The 16,773-nt window shown below is 36.3% G+C and overlaps 1 protein-coding gene across 1 annotated transcript; it reads right to left on the bottom strand.

Moving 5' to 3' along the window:
• Positions 1 to 10,244: 10,244 nt before the first annotated feature.
• On the bottom strand, positions 10,245 to 15,388 carry LOC104235712 (uncharacterized). The gene is made up of 4 exons (XM_009789526.2): positions 15,107 to 15,388; positions 13,010 to 14,738; positions 11,009 to 12,748; positions 10,245 to 10,530 (listed from the first exon to the last, which is right to left on the bottom strand). Exons 1-3 carry the CDS (start codon positions 15,371 to 15,373, stop codon positions 11,052 to 11,054), a joined length of 3,693 nt encoding a protein of 1,230 aa, XP_009787828.1. The 5' UTR covers positions 15,374 to 15,388; the 3' UTR covers positions 10,245 to 10,530; positions 11,009 to 11,051.
• Positions 15,389 to 16,773: the final 1,385 nt, after the last annotated feature.

Raw genomic sequence — 16,773 nt, 5'->3', positions numbered from 1 at the left:
TTTGGCCACACATCTGTTTGATCCGATTTCCTCAAAAGATTGCCCTCAGCGGGGAATTCAATAATCACTTGCCTCATAGCACTACTCCTACTTAAGGAGAAAACCTCAACACAGTGAGTAAGTGGAGGAGGAATTGTCGAAGGTGGAACAGTAGAGGTAGTAAAAACAGCCTGGGGAGGAAAAGAAATAGCCGAGATCGGCAAAGAAGGAGTCACGGATACGAGAGTAGAAAAAGAAGCCAGAGGTGCTTCATAAAAAACGGGGCCTCAACAGACTCGGTAAGAGGAAAAGAATGGTGGGGGATGTTTCTGCTTCATCATCAGAAATAATGCGTCTACGAGCTCGTGGCCTTGTTACCAAGGATCCCCCATCTTCCTCTTCTTCAGAGCCGTGGTCATCAATGATTTTTCTTTTCGATGAAGAACCCAAGATTATTTCTTGGGCCCTTTCCAAAGAGATACGAGAAGCTGCGACCGCCTCGGCAGTAACTCCTAGAATAGCAAATCCTGATAGAAAGAAGGATTGAAATAAGTTCAGGAGGAAACAATATGTAAAATAAAATAAAAAATCTCTTACCATGAGTTTTTACTTTCCAACCAAATCGTTGGGAAAGGGTCTTCCAAGATCTACCATGCATTGGTGTAGTAGTTAACAACTTTCCTACCCAATCACGGAAATTGGGAACATCTTCCACAATACCCATAGTTGCTGGAAAAGAAAAGTAAAATTAGAAAAATCAACAAATAAGAAAAAGGTACGAGAAAGTTAGAAGACTCACGTGCAAAATTCCACTTCTCGGGGAAAGGAACGTTCTCATCACCCACTAAACTAACAGTGGGGGCAACAACAAACCTGGCATACCAGCCACGGTCTTTGTCATCTTCAGGGCTAACTAGAACTCTTTTGCTCCTGGCTACTAGTGTAAAAACACCATTGCGAAAGAGTCTAGGAGAGTAAAGGTGAATCAGATACGGGAAAGTAAAAGGCACACTGGCTATGTTGGTCAAATGCCTCAAACAGGCGACAACCCTCCATATTATTGGGCCAATTTGACCTAAGCAAATATCAAAGAAATGACAGAACTCGAGAATAATAGGATCAGTAACATGTTTGAATCCTAAAGTGAAAGGGTACATATAGACAAATGAAAATCCGGTTAAGTAGGAGGTAATTCTTTGATTCAGATTGGGAATAATGATAGGAAAGTCATGATCCCAATGGCAGTCTCTACAAACTAAAAAAATCAAACCTTCAGTAATTTGAGTGGGATAAATATCAACACGATCTAAAGAAGATACTTGATTTCTAAGAGGCTCTCTGTCATTATAAAAAGATAGTTCCGCAGGAACTATCTCCTCTACTAAAGGTTCACGAAGAGGTTCAGAAGGTTCTTTACCCCTAGAAGAAGATCTTTGTGAAAGAGAACCCCTAGTTCTAGAAGAGGGGCCAGAACCAGGTGAAGGAACAGAAGAACCACGTACAGATGAAGATCCTAAATTACGGAGCCTACCTCCTCTTCTGCTCCTACTGGGGGCATTAGGAAAGTTATCAACTATGGGGACCCTTCTAGGGTTAAGGTTTGATGAAGACATGATAGTACGAGGAAGAAGCAAACAAAGATTTGAGAAATTAGATGATCAGAAAACTTTATGTGGTAAAGACAAAGAAGAAAATTATATTTATACTACGAAGCAACCGTCAAAGAAAAAGGTGCACTGATGGAAAAGTCATAATGAGAACTGATGCTTCGTGATTAGTGAAGCTGTGAAAAAGCCCTAAAAAGCACTGCAAAGTTGCAGATCCAGTAAAAGGGTGTCACGCGTGAAGAGCATTAAATGGAAGTAACAAATGAAACGTTGATTTTGCTATAGCATTAATGGTGACAAAAATTCTCATTTTAATGAATTTCACTTCCCAAATATTCAATTGATGAATAAATGGCAAGTGGGGGGACTATCTGTATTGGGAAAAATTGAGTTTACATATTAAAGTGATTGAAAGATGACGTGTCATGACACGTAGACTGGTCAAAGAGTTATGATTGGCAAAGAGGCACGAGTTGCAACAAGATACGAGCAGAGGCATAAGAGGAGGCACGAGCGGATACTCAAAAGATTCAACGCCTGTACCTGTTTAAGTCCAAGAATTGAGGAGAATGAATCTGACAGCACAAGAGAGTACAAATACAATATTTAATGAGCTTTAAATACTAAAAACGTTAGAGAATCTGTATTAAATACAATGATTATGTAACGTAGCATTTAATGTCTTTAATTGTCTATAATGACCTTATTATGACAAAGGCAAAACGCATATCTCCAAAATAGCTATAAAAGGGAGAGAATGAATCAATTGTAACGACAAGAGATACTATCTGAATACACGGGATTACTTTGTTTTTCTGACTATCTTTGCCAAAATTATTTTTCTTTATTCATTCTTTGATTATCACTAACCCGAGTTCTTCTAAATTATCGCTTTGACCGAAATTTCACTTTTTGGTTAAACAAAATATGTACAAATTACTAAAAAAAATCAGTTAGTTATTGTAATTAGTAAACTTCAGTTACGCTAAGTAAAATAGTTTGTAATATATATAGTATATATAAGAAATAATCACTTATAATTATAATAATTTAAGGAATACTTTTGTTCACTGCATGTTTCACGTCTTTTGATCTTCCTTTTGTCTCCAGAATGGTAGCATTACAAATTTACAATCCACCATAGTATTGCATCTAAGTATATTTTTTAATGCTTCGCGTCATGGAAACCCATTACATATTTGACCACGTTTGTGGTATTTTTCTTATTATATGGAAAATAACTTTGTATGAGTAAATTAAAATAGAGGGCAGATTAAATAATCAAGTCAAATAGAAAATCTTCAGTTACATATATGATAGAGAGAGAGAAATTGTATACGTCGTTGTCCCAAAGTGCAAATTAAATCAACTATCGTGAACTTGAAGTAAACTTGGGAATCGAAGAATATTAGAATATATCCACAGAATATACTTCTGTTATTTGATGAAAGTATTTGAATAAGTATTTTATTAAAAATAAAAATTTACCCAAAAAAAGGAAAAAAGAAATTTCTAAGCCGATGTTGTCTTAATCAAGAGTTTATTATTAAGTTGCCAATATTGGCCATATTATAAACGGGCCACAACAAAAAATTTCAAGTGGTTATCATATTCTATTTCACGCCTTTTATTATAACGTTAGCAATTCGTTATATTTAAATATACCTATTTCATCTGTAGCAAAGGAATTTGATAAAGGGAAAAGAAGTAACATGATTAAATAATTTAACCTACTTCATCTATACCAAAAGTAAGATTTTCATAAATTCTATCCATCCATAAATTAAACTACTTCATAAATTGTTTTATGTATTGTTGCAATCAGAGATGGAGATAAGATTTGAAGTTTATGAACTCTCAATTTGCCATTGGTTTAATTTCATAGCGCGTTTCAATTATTGGGGTTTGACATTGTTTACCCTTAAAATTGGATAGCAATTAAACTTATAAGTGATTTTAACGATATGTGATTTCACTTGGCACGAACTGAGAAATATGAGAATTAATGTTAGAAATTAACTGTAAGATAAAGAAAACCAATATAATGAACGGTTATGGCCTTCGAGCTAGATCGCCCTCGAACCAACAGAGTATGCTAATAAAAATTATGAACTGAACAACAGAGCTTAAGAGAGAAAATATAGTGTATTGCTTTGTTATGCGTGAATCTCATCGTTACAAAATGATTAGAACACCATTTATATAGTAGAAGAATTCTACTTATGGTACAATTCTAAATACAGAAGGAAATCCCATGATTGGCTAAATGTCCGGCCTTGATTTGATACATCCCGAGATTTTCGCCACGATCCTTGCCTGATCACAGATATCTTGGCTTTCTGTTATTCGACTTTAGCAGGCCTCCTTCGATCTCGCTTGATCTCTATCCCGTTTCAGTCTCGATAACGACTGGTCTAATTCTTGATCGATTACCGATTAATGAGCTTAGCAACCCATCTCCGTGCCATGGTTCGATATAGTGTGTGTAACAACCCGATTGGTCGTTTTGCTTTTTAGAACCCCGTTTCCCTAAATAAAACTTCCCGCGCTTGCTTTAACTAATTTACTACCCGCAGGGATGGTTGGTTCGGGAATTGGAAGAATTTGGGTTGAAATATGCTCATTTGATTCCTTGAGATTTTTTTAAAAGGCTAAGTTTGACTTTGGTCAACATTTTTAGCAAACGGACCTGGATTCGTATTTTAACGGTCCCGGAGGGTCCGTAGGAAAATATGGGACCTGGGCGTATGCCCGGAGTCGAATCCCGAGGTCCCTAGGCCGAGTAATGAATTTTTATTAGAAATTGTTAAACTGAAATTCTAAGGATTTAAAGAAACTAAATAATGATTGATAACATGGGTATCGGGCTCCTATATTGGTTCCGGAACCGGGTATAGGTCCAATATAACATTTAAGACTTGCACGCTGAATTTGGTGTTAATCCGAGTGATTTAAGTGCGTTTTGGATCGTAGAGGGGAATTAAGAACTTGAAGTTCATAAGTTTGATTCAATTGGTTTTAGGGAGTGATTCTTAGATTTAGCGTTGTTTCGGGTGTTCCGAAGGTTCAAGCGGGTCCATTTCATGATTTCAGACTTGTCGGTATGTTCGGGCGGGGCCCGGGAGCCCCGAGCGTCAATCGGACGAGGCTTGAGTGAAGTTGGAAAAGTTGCAAAGGGCTGAAGCATCTGGTATTTGTCATAACCGCACCTGTGGTTAGACGGCCCGAGACCGCAGAAGCGGTCGCCCTCCCGCAGATGCGGCCAAGGCAGGCCAGGCCAGAAACCGCAGAAGCGGCTCCCAAGCCGCAGAAGCAACTCCGCAGAAGCGATTCCAGCTGGCTTGGCTCATTTCCGCAGATGCAGCCTCTTCCTCGAAGAAGCGGGACCGTAGATGCGGTCCCCTTACCGCAAATGCAGAAATCGCTGAAGTAGTGAGCTTCATTTAATACGGGTTCTAAGTCATTTTTACCACTTTTCACTCCTCCATTGGCGATTTTGGGAGCTTTTGAGAGAAGACTTCCACCTAGCATCTTGAGGTAAGTTATCCCACCTATTCCTAGTCTAATACTTGTGTCTTAGGTAGATTAAACACTAGGATTAAGGTAAAATCATGGGGTTAGAGCAAAACCTAGGGTTTTAACAAAAGTTAGATTTAACCACAAAATTTGTTATGAAATGAATTAGAAATCGTATATTATTGACCCTTAGGTTATAGAGAACAACTTTCTTCGAAAAACTTCAGAATCCGGGCACGTGGGCCCGGGGTCGAATTTTAGAAAACTTGTGTTTATGGGTGGGAAATTGCTTAAATAGTTAGAATGCGATCTTGTGAGCTTGTATTGACTAGTTCCTACCTCGTTTATCTAGTTTTGGATCATTTGACTCCAAATTTGAGAGTTCGGGCTCGTTCTTGGTATTGGAAGTGCACTTTAGAGCGAGGTGAGTTTCCTATCTAATCTTGTAAGAGGGAATTGTCCCCATAGGTGATGTAATCTAATAATTTGCCATTAAATGTGGGGGCTACGTACGCACTAGGTGATGAGATTCTGTGTGTAGCTACTATTACGCTATGTTCGGGTAGTTTAGGGCCCAGAAGCATGCTTTATGTAGTATTCTTGCAACACTATCTTTAATTCGGATTGCTTAAATCATGGTGATTATGATAAATGAGAGTAGTTAAGAGGAACATGATCTTTCTTGGCCTTTTTAAAGATAAGTTGTAACTCAGTGAGTAATTTCTCCCCAGTTATGTATTCTTGTCTGCTTGTTGCTGTGATTAATTACATTGACCGCGTCGCATGGTTGATTCGCGAGCGGGGTAATAGATGCATCTATGCACTACTAAAAAAATTAGGTTTTAGCGACAGACAAATTCTGTAGCTAAACAGAAAAATGCGTCGCTAATCTCATTTAGCGACGGATTAACAACGTATTATCAAAAGATTCTGCTAGCTACGAGCATTTTAGCGACAAATAAACGATGATGTCCGTAGCTAATTTCAATTTTTTTTTGTAGTGATGGTTCGTGCCCTTCGACCCTCGGCAGTGTACAATTTACTTTTATGTTGGATCGGGCCGTACGACCTCGGCACTACTTGTGCATGCTTTACTCAGTATTTTCCTATGACTTGAGTTTATTAATTGTCCTGGAATGGGAGTTGCCAGCTGTGACATTATCTAGGAGAGGACTTGTTAGTTCTTGCTATACACTGCTAATCATTTGTTTCATCCATGCTTAGTATAATTCATCTCTCATATTATTTGACCCTAGTAAGTGTCAAGTCGACTTCTCGTCTCTACTTCTTAGAGATTAGACAGGATACTTACTGGGTACATATTGTTCATGTACTCATAATATATTTCTATACTTAATTGTACAGGATCTGAGGCAGGTTCATCTGGCTATCAGACCGGTGCGCGTCCCTGATCATAGTCTGGGACTTCCATGGTGAGTTGCTTCCCTTCCTGTGCCGATCAGCAGCTGGATGGAGTCTTCCTTACTTTTGACTGTCTATTCTGTTTCAGACAGTAGGATAGATGTATTATTTTGTATATTCTACTAGTTGCGCACAGCTTGTGACACCAAGTTTTGGCACACACATTAGTAGACGTTTCTTTTGGATTGTACAATTATTATTGAATGTTGCATATTATTACCTGCTTTTAATTGTAGATTAAGAAAAATATTGTAACTGTTTTGGGTAAGTAAAATAGCGCCATCATGACCTATTATGGAAAACGGGCCGTGACAATATGAGGTCGAGCTTTGGTCTGCAACCCTGATTTCGATTAGCCATACAAAATTAGAAAAACCCGATTTTAATGTATACAGACACTTAAATATTTATACATATTTCGCGAGCTAATGTAAATTTAAATTAGGCATGCACATAAATAAGAAGGAAAAAAAATGATATATGACTTGAGTTTTACGTTATCTAGCAAAGACCTTCTGGAATACAAGGAATCAATTGCCTTATGGGCTTCGAGAAAGTGTTGCACGTCAGAAGCTTCTCATAATCGGTAATTTAAACGTAGTATATTAATTATTTCCCTGCATAAATATTTAATTTGAACCAAAATGCATAGACTAAGAGTGTACTGTTTAATAAAAAATGTAGATAGTGGTTCAACTAATTAGATTTAAATAAAGAAGACTTAATCTTAATTAAAAATAATATCCTAAAGATAAAACTATCGGTGTTGTGACAAATAACTAGTATTTTTGTCCGGATGGCAACGAATATTAGCAATAATAACAGTATTAAATGATCCAAAAAATAAAATATGGCGTTAAATAATAATAAATGGCAATAAATGACATTTAAGTAAATAAAACGTATAAGTCACCGGAAAATGGATGAGATCAGTAGATATTCTTTATGATAATGGTGAATGATTGATAAGCATTTGAATACTTAGGTTGTTCTGGGATCCGGTGGAAATGCTAGACAAGAATCGTAATAAAAAGGTTTTTTCGTATGTTTGCAATAGGACCAAATTCTCTCTATAAAGTTAATGTATTTTTTATAAATGAATATGTCATGTCCCTTATCTTTGTGTATCTTTCGATTTATAGGGAACATGTTCCTAGAAACCCTAATAGTACAAGTGCAGAGAATATTCTCTTTAGTGCCCTATCTTGAAACTAGCCGCTACAACTCGGTCAAGAATGTTCAACCTCGACCTTAATCTTTGATGACTTCTCGACCTTAATCTTTGCTGACTCTTCGACCGCAACCTTCATTGTTTCTAGAGCCACTTCGACCATGTGCATGTCTCTATTAGAGTTGCAGTGGTGACACATGGCGGCATGTGAATGCCTCATTAATGCTAACATGACTTAATCATATTAGAGATAATTTTTGACCCATACATGTACCAATCACAAATACATTGAGGACACGTTAGGTACGAGGGATAAGAGATAACTAATACCAGAATTAAATTTGAGATGAGTTAATTATCTCACGTTTGATTGGAATGAATTCGCGGTATAACTAATCCCGAAATTAGTTATTCCGGAATTGTAGTCTTATTTCTATCCCTAAAAAATAACGGAATAATAATTCCGAAATAATTAATTCTGGAATAACTTGTTTAACCCACAAATATTCAATTTAACCCACAAATATTGCAGTTACAAAACCTAGCTAGAGTACGTGTAAATGAATGTTGTAACAAATTACGCTAAACAAGACCTAATAAAAGTAAAATATTAAAGCCAAAATAAAGACATCACGCACCACAAATCGTGTACAACTAAGTTAAATGCAAGAAATATAATATATCAGTAAAAGAGATTATATATTCAATTTAAATCATCAAGCAAGTTATACAAGAATTAATAATGATGTATGCTAAAAAATATAGATTACTAAATAAAAATTTGAAAAAATTGTTGCATTAAAGCTAGCTGTCTAGTAATTATGTGCAGTTCTCCTCACCAACACTGGTTGGTATCTAACAAACTTCATTGACAATGGAGTTGAAACTTTAAGAATCTTGTCTTGGAACAACATGTCACGGCGGTCCAAGGCGGCGCCAGTGGCTGGCGGCGTTTCAAGAACGCCGCCACCCACAGAAGCTGGCGCCGCCGCAGCAACATCATCAGTAAAAATATTTTTGTTGTTGTTTCCGTTGATTTTTGGTGGCCTTGGATAGTAAAAATCAGTAGGGAAGAAATAATATTGAAGACCTGCCATTAATATAAAATTTCTGAGTGAATTTGTTTTTGTTTGTTGTGTGTGTTGATATTTTCTTTCTTTGCCTTTTTGTTGTGTATTTATAGAGAGAGGAAAATATTCCAAATTGAAGTAGGAGAAGGAAAGTGCATAATCTTGACTGCCTTGTTCATCAAGTAGTTTCCTATTCAATTTATGTCTACCAACGTGTTTTCTAGAAAAAATTTGGGAAAAGAAAAGTGACATTGTATATAGCCGTTTTCAAAATAATAGTCGAAGAAATATATATCTTTTGATTATTTTTGTATATATATACATTTCTGCATGTTATATGCAAAAGATAGTACAAATTTTATAGTACAATTTTGTGGCTATCAGATGTAAATAGTTTTTGGCCGTGGGCTAACAGTGATATTTGCCCAAATTGTTTTGGCTTAAATTAAGCGGGCGTTTGGACGTAAGAATTGTAAAATTCCAAAAAAAGGTAAAAAAAGAAAAAATTTAAGTGAAAATGGTATTCTTAATCTGAGTTGTGTTTGGACATGAATATAATTTTGAGTTGTTTTTGAAGTTTTGTGAGTGATATGAGTGAAGATTTTGAAATATAGTTTTCTAGAGTTTTTCAAATTTTCGAAAAATTTCAAATTCATATTCAAGTGAAAATTATAAATTTTATGACCAAACACTAATTCGAAAAAAATGAAAAATTTTCGAAAGAAAGTGAAAAAAATCATATGTCCAAACGTCTCTTAAATATCCAACAGAGAAAATTGACTTTTATCGAACCTAGAAGTACTTGGGAATCAAGAATATAATATATATCTGCATAGAATATACTTTACTTCTTTTTGAGCAACAGAATGGTCATAATTTGTATATGAGAGAAGTTTCCAAATTAATCCTACTGACTTTGAGAAACAATAAAAGTTAAATATCAATTTCCTTTGGATGGTTGTTACATGCTGTTCGGTCGTAAAATTATAGTAAGAGCAAGATGAACATAAAATAAGGCAATAATGCAACCACACCAAATCGATCGTTACGTATTACTCCTACATAATAATAGATTTAACATACGATACAATAAAATTAAATTAGGTGTGTTATTCTTATTGTGGCGGACGAAAAATACAGACCGTTGAATGTAGAAGTAAAATCTGCTAAAAAAATGATATTAATTTGTGAGATGAACATGAATTAACAGTTGTAGAGAATCAATTCTATGCCCTAGGGCACAATCGAGCAGAGAGTATAGATAGATGTGAAGAAGTCTAGAGAGAAAAAGGAAAATTATCTTTTTGAGTCTATGTAGGGGCAGCTTGGTGCTCAAGGCATCTTGTGTTTACGCAGGATCCGGAGAAGAGCCTCACCCCGAAAAATATGATGTAGACGACCTACCCTAATGAAAGCATTAGTGATTGCTTTCGCTGCTCGAAGCCGAGATCTATAGACTATACAGAGACAATTTTAACGTTGCTCCAAGGCTCCCTTCTTTTTGATTGTATATAACTGACCATTAATACATACATGACCATTCTCAGAGCTGATAATATAATTGTCATAGTAATATAGAGTACACTCTGTAGCAGAAAATATAATAGTTCCTATCTACGTTTATACAAAACTTCATATGCACCCTCACATCAAACTTCTATTTAGCAATTGCTGCACAATGAATCAATGAAAGCTTGTTGTATTGATCACTTATGTGCTGAAACAATCTCTTCCAATACAAATGCACAACTTCTCAAGTTATAACCTGCATATTAGTGACCACAGATTAGAATCCTCTTATAGTGAATAAAATCAGTAAATGTTGTCATAATTTATCATTCATCACTCTCGTTGAAGGGGAGCCTTGGCGTAACTGGTAAAGTTGATGTCATATGACGGTTTCGAGCCGTGGAAACAGCCTCTTACAGAAAGACTACATACAATAGACCCTTGTGGTCCGGCTCTTCCATGGACCCGTGCATAGCGGGAGCTTAGTGCACCGGACTGCCCTTCTACTCTTGTTTTCAACTTTTACTGACTGGCTAATTCTTCTTTGTAGCCACACTGGTAGTAAAATCATTCAGAACTGCATAAATTGGTTTCTATAGTCCTATTTAGCCTAGACATCTGTTAATTCTATATGTTACCTTTGAGTTTCCTTTTTGTTATTTTGTAATATAGTTTCTATAGGCTTCTTTTGTCGCAACCAGTGAAGTAGAAAGTATACAGGAAAGTATTCTTACCTTCATAGTTCCTATAGGAAAGTAGTCAAAGAATTTGTTGGATTCATATTTCTGGGAGTGGAACAACTGCTTCGAATGCTTCCACAAGCATCGCCACTCTTTTTTTCCTGGCAGGAGTTAGCGTGGTTACTATATGCTGCATCGCATAATCAAGCATCCATTTTTCTGCTTTTTTCCTCTCATCTGTCATTTGATGCCTTAAATCCACTGTTTCAGGTTCTTGATCAGGCGTAGGAGGCAGAAGCTGAGGCGCTCGTGGATTAAATTTCCTAGCTTTTTCCAGTGCCTTGATTGATCTCTTGAGGAGGATCAACTTCTTCAGCTTGCTCCAGTTTTTGGACTTTTGTGGCTCAATTTTGTTCTTGGTTAAAGCGAGTGATTTGTCTTCTTCTGTGCTGATAGTATTAGCTTCCGGACCCTTTGTTTCTTGATCCAACGTTTTTCCATCTTCGCTCATGCCATGATTTGTCAAGCTCTCCTCTGTAGAATTTGAGCTGTTCTTTGCTTCACCTTCCATATCAGAGAACCCCTGGTCCATGGTTATGTCACTGGTTATCGACTGTGTATCAGATGAATCATCTTGAATTGGCGTTGTAAGGATCTCGTTAACTGCCTCTCGTATGAGTTTGACAGCATCATCTCTGCAAAAATTTCTCCCATTGTGGATTGGATTATGATCTTCTCTGCTTGTATCTGGCTCATCCTTTGTGTCGGTGAAATCCTGGCGAGAATTACAGGTTCTCGTTCTAGTTGGTGTATTGCTGTCCTCCACCTCATCATCAGTTCCATCAAGTAGTTCATTTCCAACTTTTGATGCAACATCTGATAGCACATGTTGTGATATCATGTGCCACATGCTGATGTAGTTCCGCTTATCCACCTGATTTTGGGATGCTGCCTCGTTTTTCTTTGGATCGGACATTGCAAATAGGAGAGAAAATCCCCGAACAGCTTTAGGTGCTTTTTCACGTTCTTTTGCTGACTCTGCAATAGCTACATTTTCTTGCATTGCTGCATCACAGGCTGAAGTTGAACTCTGGATGCTCACTGCAGCGGATGAATCCGACAGTTCACCATCATGATTGTCAAGCTCTAACTTCCTGTCTCTCGCTACTGAATGTAAATCTACAGCTGTACTTTTGTGCGACTCTTGGAGCTCCACATTGTCTGCTTCTTTTACCTTCTCGTCGCTGGATATAGTGGCATTCTCAGTGGCCTCACATTCGGAAACTGAAGAGACATCGCCTGCTCTAGTGACCAATTCATTATCCTTGCTTGTGATTTGCAAATGTTCTTCACTGCTGGCTCTGAGGTTAGGAAATGCAACCTGGCTGTTGTCTCCTTGGGGTGGAACTACCGTTTCAAATGCTTTTATAAGCAGTTCCACTTTTCTTTGCTGAGTCGGAGCAAGTTGACTTATCGCCTTCTGAAGTGCATAATCAAGCATCCATTCTTCTCCTCTTTTCCTCTCATCCGCTGTTTGAGGTCTTAGGTTAACCTTTTCTGCTTCAGGATCAGGATTCAACTGCAAAACCCGCGGCTTCCTTGGATTGATCTTTCTCACCTTTTCCAACTCCTTAACGAATCGTTGGAGAAGTATCCACTTCTTAAGATTGCTCCAGTGTTTTGGTGCTCTCTTCTCGGGTTTGCTTTTGACATCTTTTCGTGCTGGCTCCTTCTCTGAGCCGCCAATGTCTTCTGTGTTCAAACTTTTTGACTCCAAGTTTTCTTTGGTAGACACTGTTGCATTGAAAAACCATACATCAATTTTTCAGGATCATTCCTATAGTGAGAACAGATAAAACTTACATCTACTCATGCTAAAATTCTCATTAAACAACACCAACTACAACGACCCAGTGAAATTCCACTAGTGGGTAGTGGAGTCTAGGAGGGTAGTGTGTACGTAGACCTTACCCCTACACCGAGGGGTAGAGAGGCTGTTTCTGAAAGTCTCTCATTAAACAAATAAAGACAATATAGGCTGTACTAATTTCATACCTTCAATGTGATTCATTTCCAAGGATTCTTGATCTGCACTGGACTCGCTTGTAACTGATTGGTCATCAGATTGAACTTCTGGAAGAAGGATTCTTTCGATTGCTTCTCGTACCAGCTTGATGGCGAAAAGCTTCCGCAATTCAACTTCTTGATTTTCTGCATCCTCATTTGCAGGTATCAATTCTCTTTCAACAAAAGCCGAACATGAGTCAGAACTTTCTTCATTAACTCCACTAGACGATTTGTTTTCAGATTCTGCAGATGCATCCGGAATCATATGCCTACGAATCATACTCCACATGCTCATATGCTTCTTCTTTGGTTCAGCAACTTCAAGTGGAAGACAATTCTTGGATTCAGAATCCACAGCTGAACCTGATGTGCTATCAACGTCCTCGTCCAGATCAGCTTTGCCATCCTTTTCTTGGATATTTCCAAGTTCCAGCTGGATATTTCTAGCTGAAACTGAAGAGTTTTCACTGCTACATTTTTCTCCGTGAAAAATATCAAACACCGATCTCGTTCTATTAGTGAATAGTCCATCTTCAGACTGAGTGTTTGCACTGCTACATTTTGCTCCATTAAAAATATCCAACACCGATCTCGTTTTGTTGTTACTTTCATCCTTACCAGATGTAGAGACACTATCATCTTGCTTTAAGACAAGTGAAAGATTTCTCTCCCGGTGACCGAAAACAGCTGATGCTGTAGTACTGTCATCTTTTGAGTCTACAGCATCAGTAACAGAAACAGATTCACTCCGCTCTCGCGCCATACAATTGCAGCATGTTGAAGCTGTAAAATGAGTGTCTTGTTCTTGTGTAGAATATTTTCTCATTATGTTGAGTGTCTCTTGGTAACTTTGTTCTGGAAATGATGTTTCACCAAAGGCAATCTCAGCAAGATCAGCATATTCAAGAGCCTGGTAAAATCCAGCATCTTCTTTAGTATTGCTTTCTACACAAACAGAAGGATCTGCACTGGGGCTGAATTGAGTCATTTCAGAAAACTTCTCTCCATTTCTTGACTCACTTTTCATTCTGATACTTTTTTGTGATTTCAGCACTCTTTTCCTCCTATAGACGCGCTTTACTGGGGGCGAAGGATCATCATAATGTCCTCCATGTAGAGAACAATGATGATATGAACAAACTTTAAACTTAGATATCCTATCTGATTCAGTTTGTCCGGGTGGAAACACCACATGTTCGCGAAACTTAGAATCCTTAAGAGTCGAAGAACACGTTGCCTTATCCGGAATTTGACAGCATTTAGAGGAACCCCTCTTGGATTTAAAACTAGCCTTATTTATCAAAATCTTGACACTTCTCATACTAGTTGTCCTTGACAAACTCTGCACATATTTTTTCGGACTCCGGCTTTGATCACTACTATCAAAGCTAGATTCATAGCTATTATGTAAACTTGAATGAGAATAACTTTTACCTTCAGAACAACTTGTTGTTTTCCTATAATGTGGTGGTGATGATTCTGAAACATCAACTGAAGATGAATTATGAGAACTTGCAGCATAATCAGATATAGGACTCTTGATTACTGATCTTGACCTTCTTCTAAATGACCTTGTGCTCCCAAAGTTCTTCATTATCTTTTTCATTACTGGTCTGTTCTTGATTTTGTCATCCTTATTTTGTGCAGATAATTCAGCTGCTAATGATCTTGAAGTTGATGAATCAATTGAGATCTCATCTACTGATCCAATCCCCTTCTGAAACATGTAAAAGGGTGTTACACAAAAGAAAGAATTGGTATTTTGCTTTCTTTAACAATGATCAATTCAACCAAGAAATGACACTATCATAATTTTGACAAGTAAGAAAAAATTCATACTATAATATTATGTCTTTGTCAACACATATAGACTACTAGGACTAAGTCAATACTTCTATGTTGTGTTGCTCGGACTCTTCAAAATACAGTCGGGTACGTGTCGGATCCTCCCAAACTAATGCATTTTTGAAGGATTTGACATTGGTGCGGCAAAATTTTTGCAGAATCCGAATAACATACTTTCTATGTCATTTGTACTGTTTGATCAAATACAAGAATCAAGAAAGTGCAGACACTTAGTTTTACCTGAGAAGTACTTCCTTTCTTTGCATCATAGCTAGTTGTAACCTTCATATAATTTGGTGATAAATCTGGCATTTTCACTAGACTTAGTTGGTCAGAGCTCAAGTTATCAATTGTTGGATCAATGGAGAGACAAGAAAACTTTGATTTTGAGCTATTTTTTGAGGATGTTTTTTTCAAGAAAGACAGTCTTGGAAATCTGATAGATCTTAGCTTGTTTGGTTTCTTGTTGGAGTTTAAAGTTTGTGTTAATGTTGATTCAACTTCCATTCACCCCTTTTCAAGATTTCACTTTTGGGGTTGTAAAAAGGTAAAATCTTTTTTTATTTATTATTATTTCACTTGTTCTTTTATTTATTTTTTATCTGTGGTGATGTTGAGATTTTCTTATATATAAGAGATTGTTGTGATTCTTGTTTTTGTATTATAATAATGCAGTGGTCAAAAAGGTTAAGAATAATAATCTTTTTAGATTAGTGGCTGACATAAAAGATTATAGATTCTAAAGTTTGTAATTGGATTTAAATGATTGGTTTTTCTATGGACAATACATTAAAATTTAGAAGTTAACTAGCTAATTAGTTCTAGATGATGTAAGTGATATGTGCTTGATGTGGATTGTACTGTGTGCTGTTCTGTTTGTACCTTGACTTGTCAAGATTGGCAAAGTTGCCTATTGGCATCATATAGTTGGGATTTTTTATTAGAATGTGGTTGAGATTTTTTGACTTGTACAAAGTTGGTGTTCTTGACTTGGCTTCATTGATTCTTGACTTATCTTTTTGTGTGGATGTCTTCTACTTGAGAAAGACTTAATTACTATTTTTTATGTACAATGACAGTGCATATATTATTATTTTTTTAAGTTATAAATTAATGTTTATCAATATAAATTTACTTGTAATGACTTTATAAGTGGGCGTTTGGACATAAGAATTATAAAATTTCAGAAAAAGTGAATTATTTTTCAAGTAAAAATGGTATTTAAAAATTAGAGTTGTATTTGGACATAAATATAATTTTTGGTTGTTTTTGAATTTTTGTGAGTTATCTGAAATGAAATTTTTTTAAAACAGATTTTTGAAGTTTTTCAAATTTTCGAAAAATTCCAAAATTCATCTTCAAGTGAAAATTAAAAATTTTATGGATAAATACTGATTTCGGAAAAAGTAAAAAAAATTCGAAAAAAGTGAAGTTTTTTATGGCCAAACGGGCCCTAAGAACATGGTTGTGTGAATATTTTTTTACTTCAGAGTATAAAATGTAAAATCTTTGTAATTTTTTTCTCAAATCATAATTAAATGAATGAATTTCTGTCTGTCAAATGGAACCAATCAAGGAGGTCTATCTGGCAAAAATTGTTGAATTTATTCCATTTTTTGTTCCATTTTCCATTTGATTCCCACACCCTTGAGTGTGAATGGATTTTTTTTATTTCATAGCCAATCTCAACCAATTCCTTTTAAGATTTAAGTTTACACCGTCATTATAATTTTAAATAGTATAGCAAATTGCTTACTATTAAATTACATAAAGTAGTCTGTAATTATTTTTAAATGATATGATTGTTTGCACCACTTGTACACAAACTTAAAACTCTTTTATTTAAGTCATTCAAATGTGAAAATAGTTCCGGTCCATAATAAGTGACTTTTTGCCTTTAACATATC

This window comes from Nicotiana sylvestris, chromosome 4 (assembly GCF_000393655.2).
Source record: "Nicotiana sylvestris chromosome 4, ASM39365v2, whole genome shotgun sequence".
Taxonomy (NCBI): domain Eukaryota; kingdom Viridiplantae; phylum Streptophyta; class Magnoliopsida; order Solanales; family Solanaceae; genus Nicotiana; species Nicotiana sylvestris.
The sequence above is the reverse complement of the archived record's forward strand: the minus strand, read 5'-3'. Positions and strand labels throughout refer to the sequence as shown.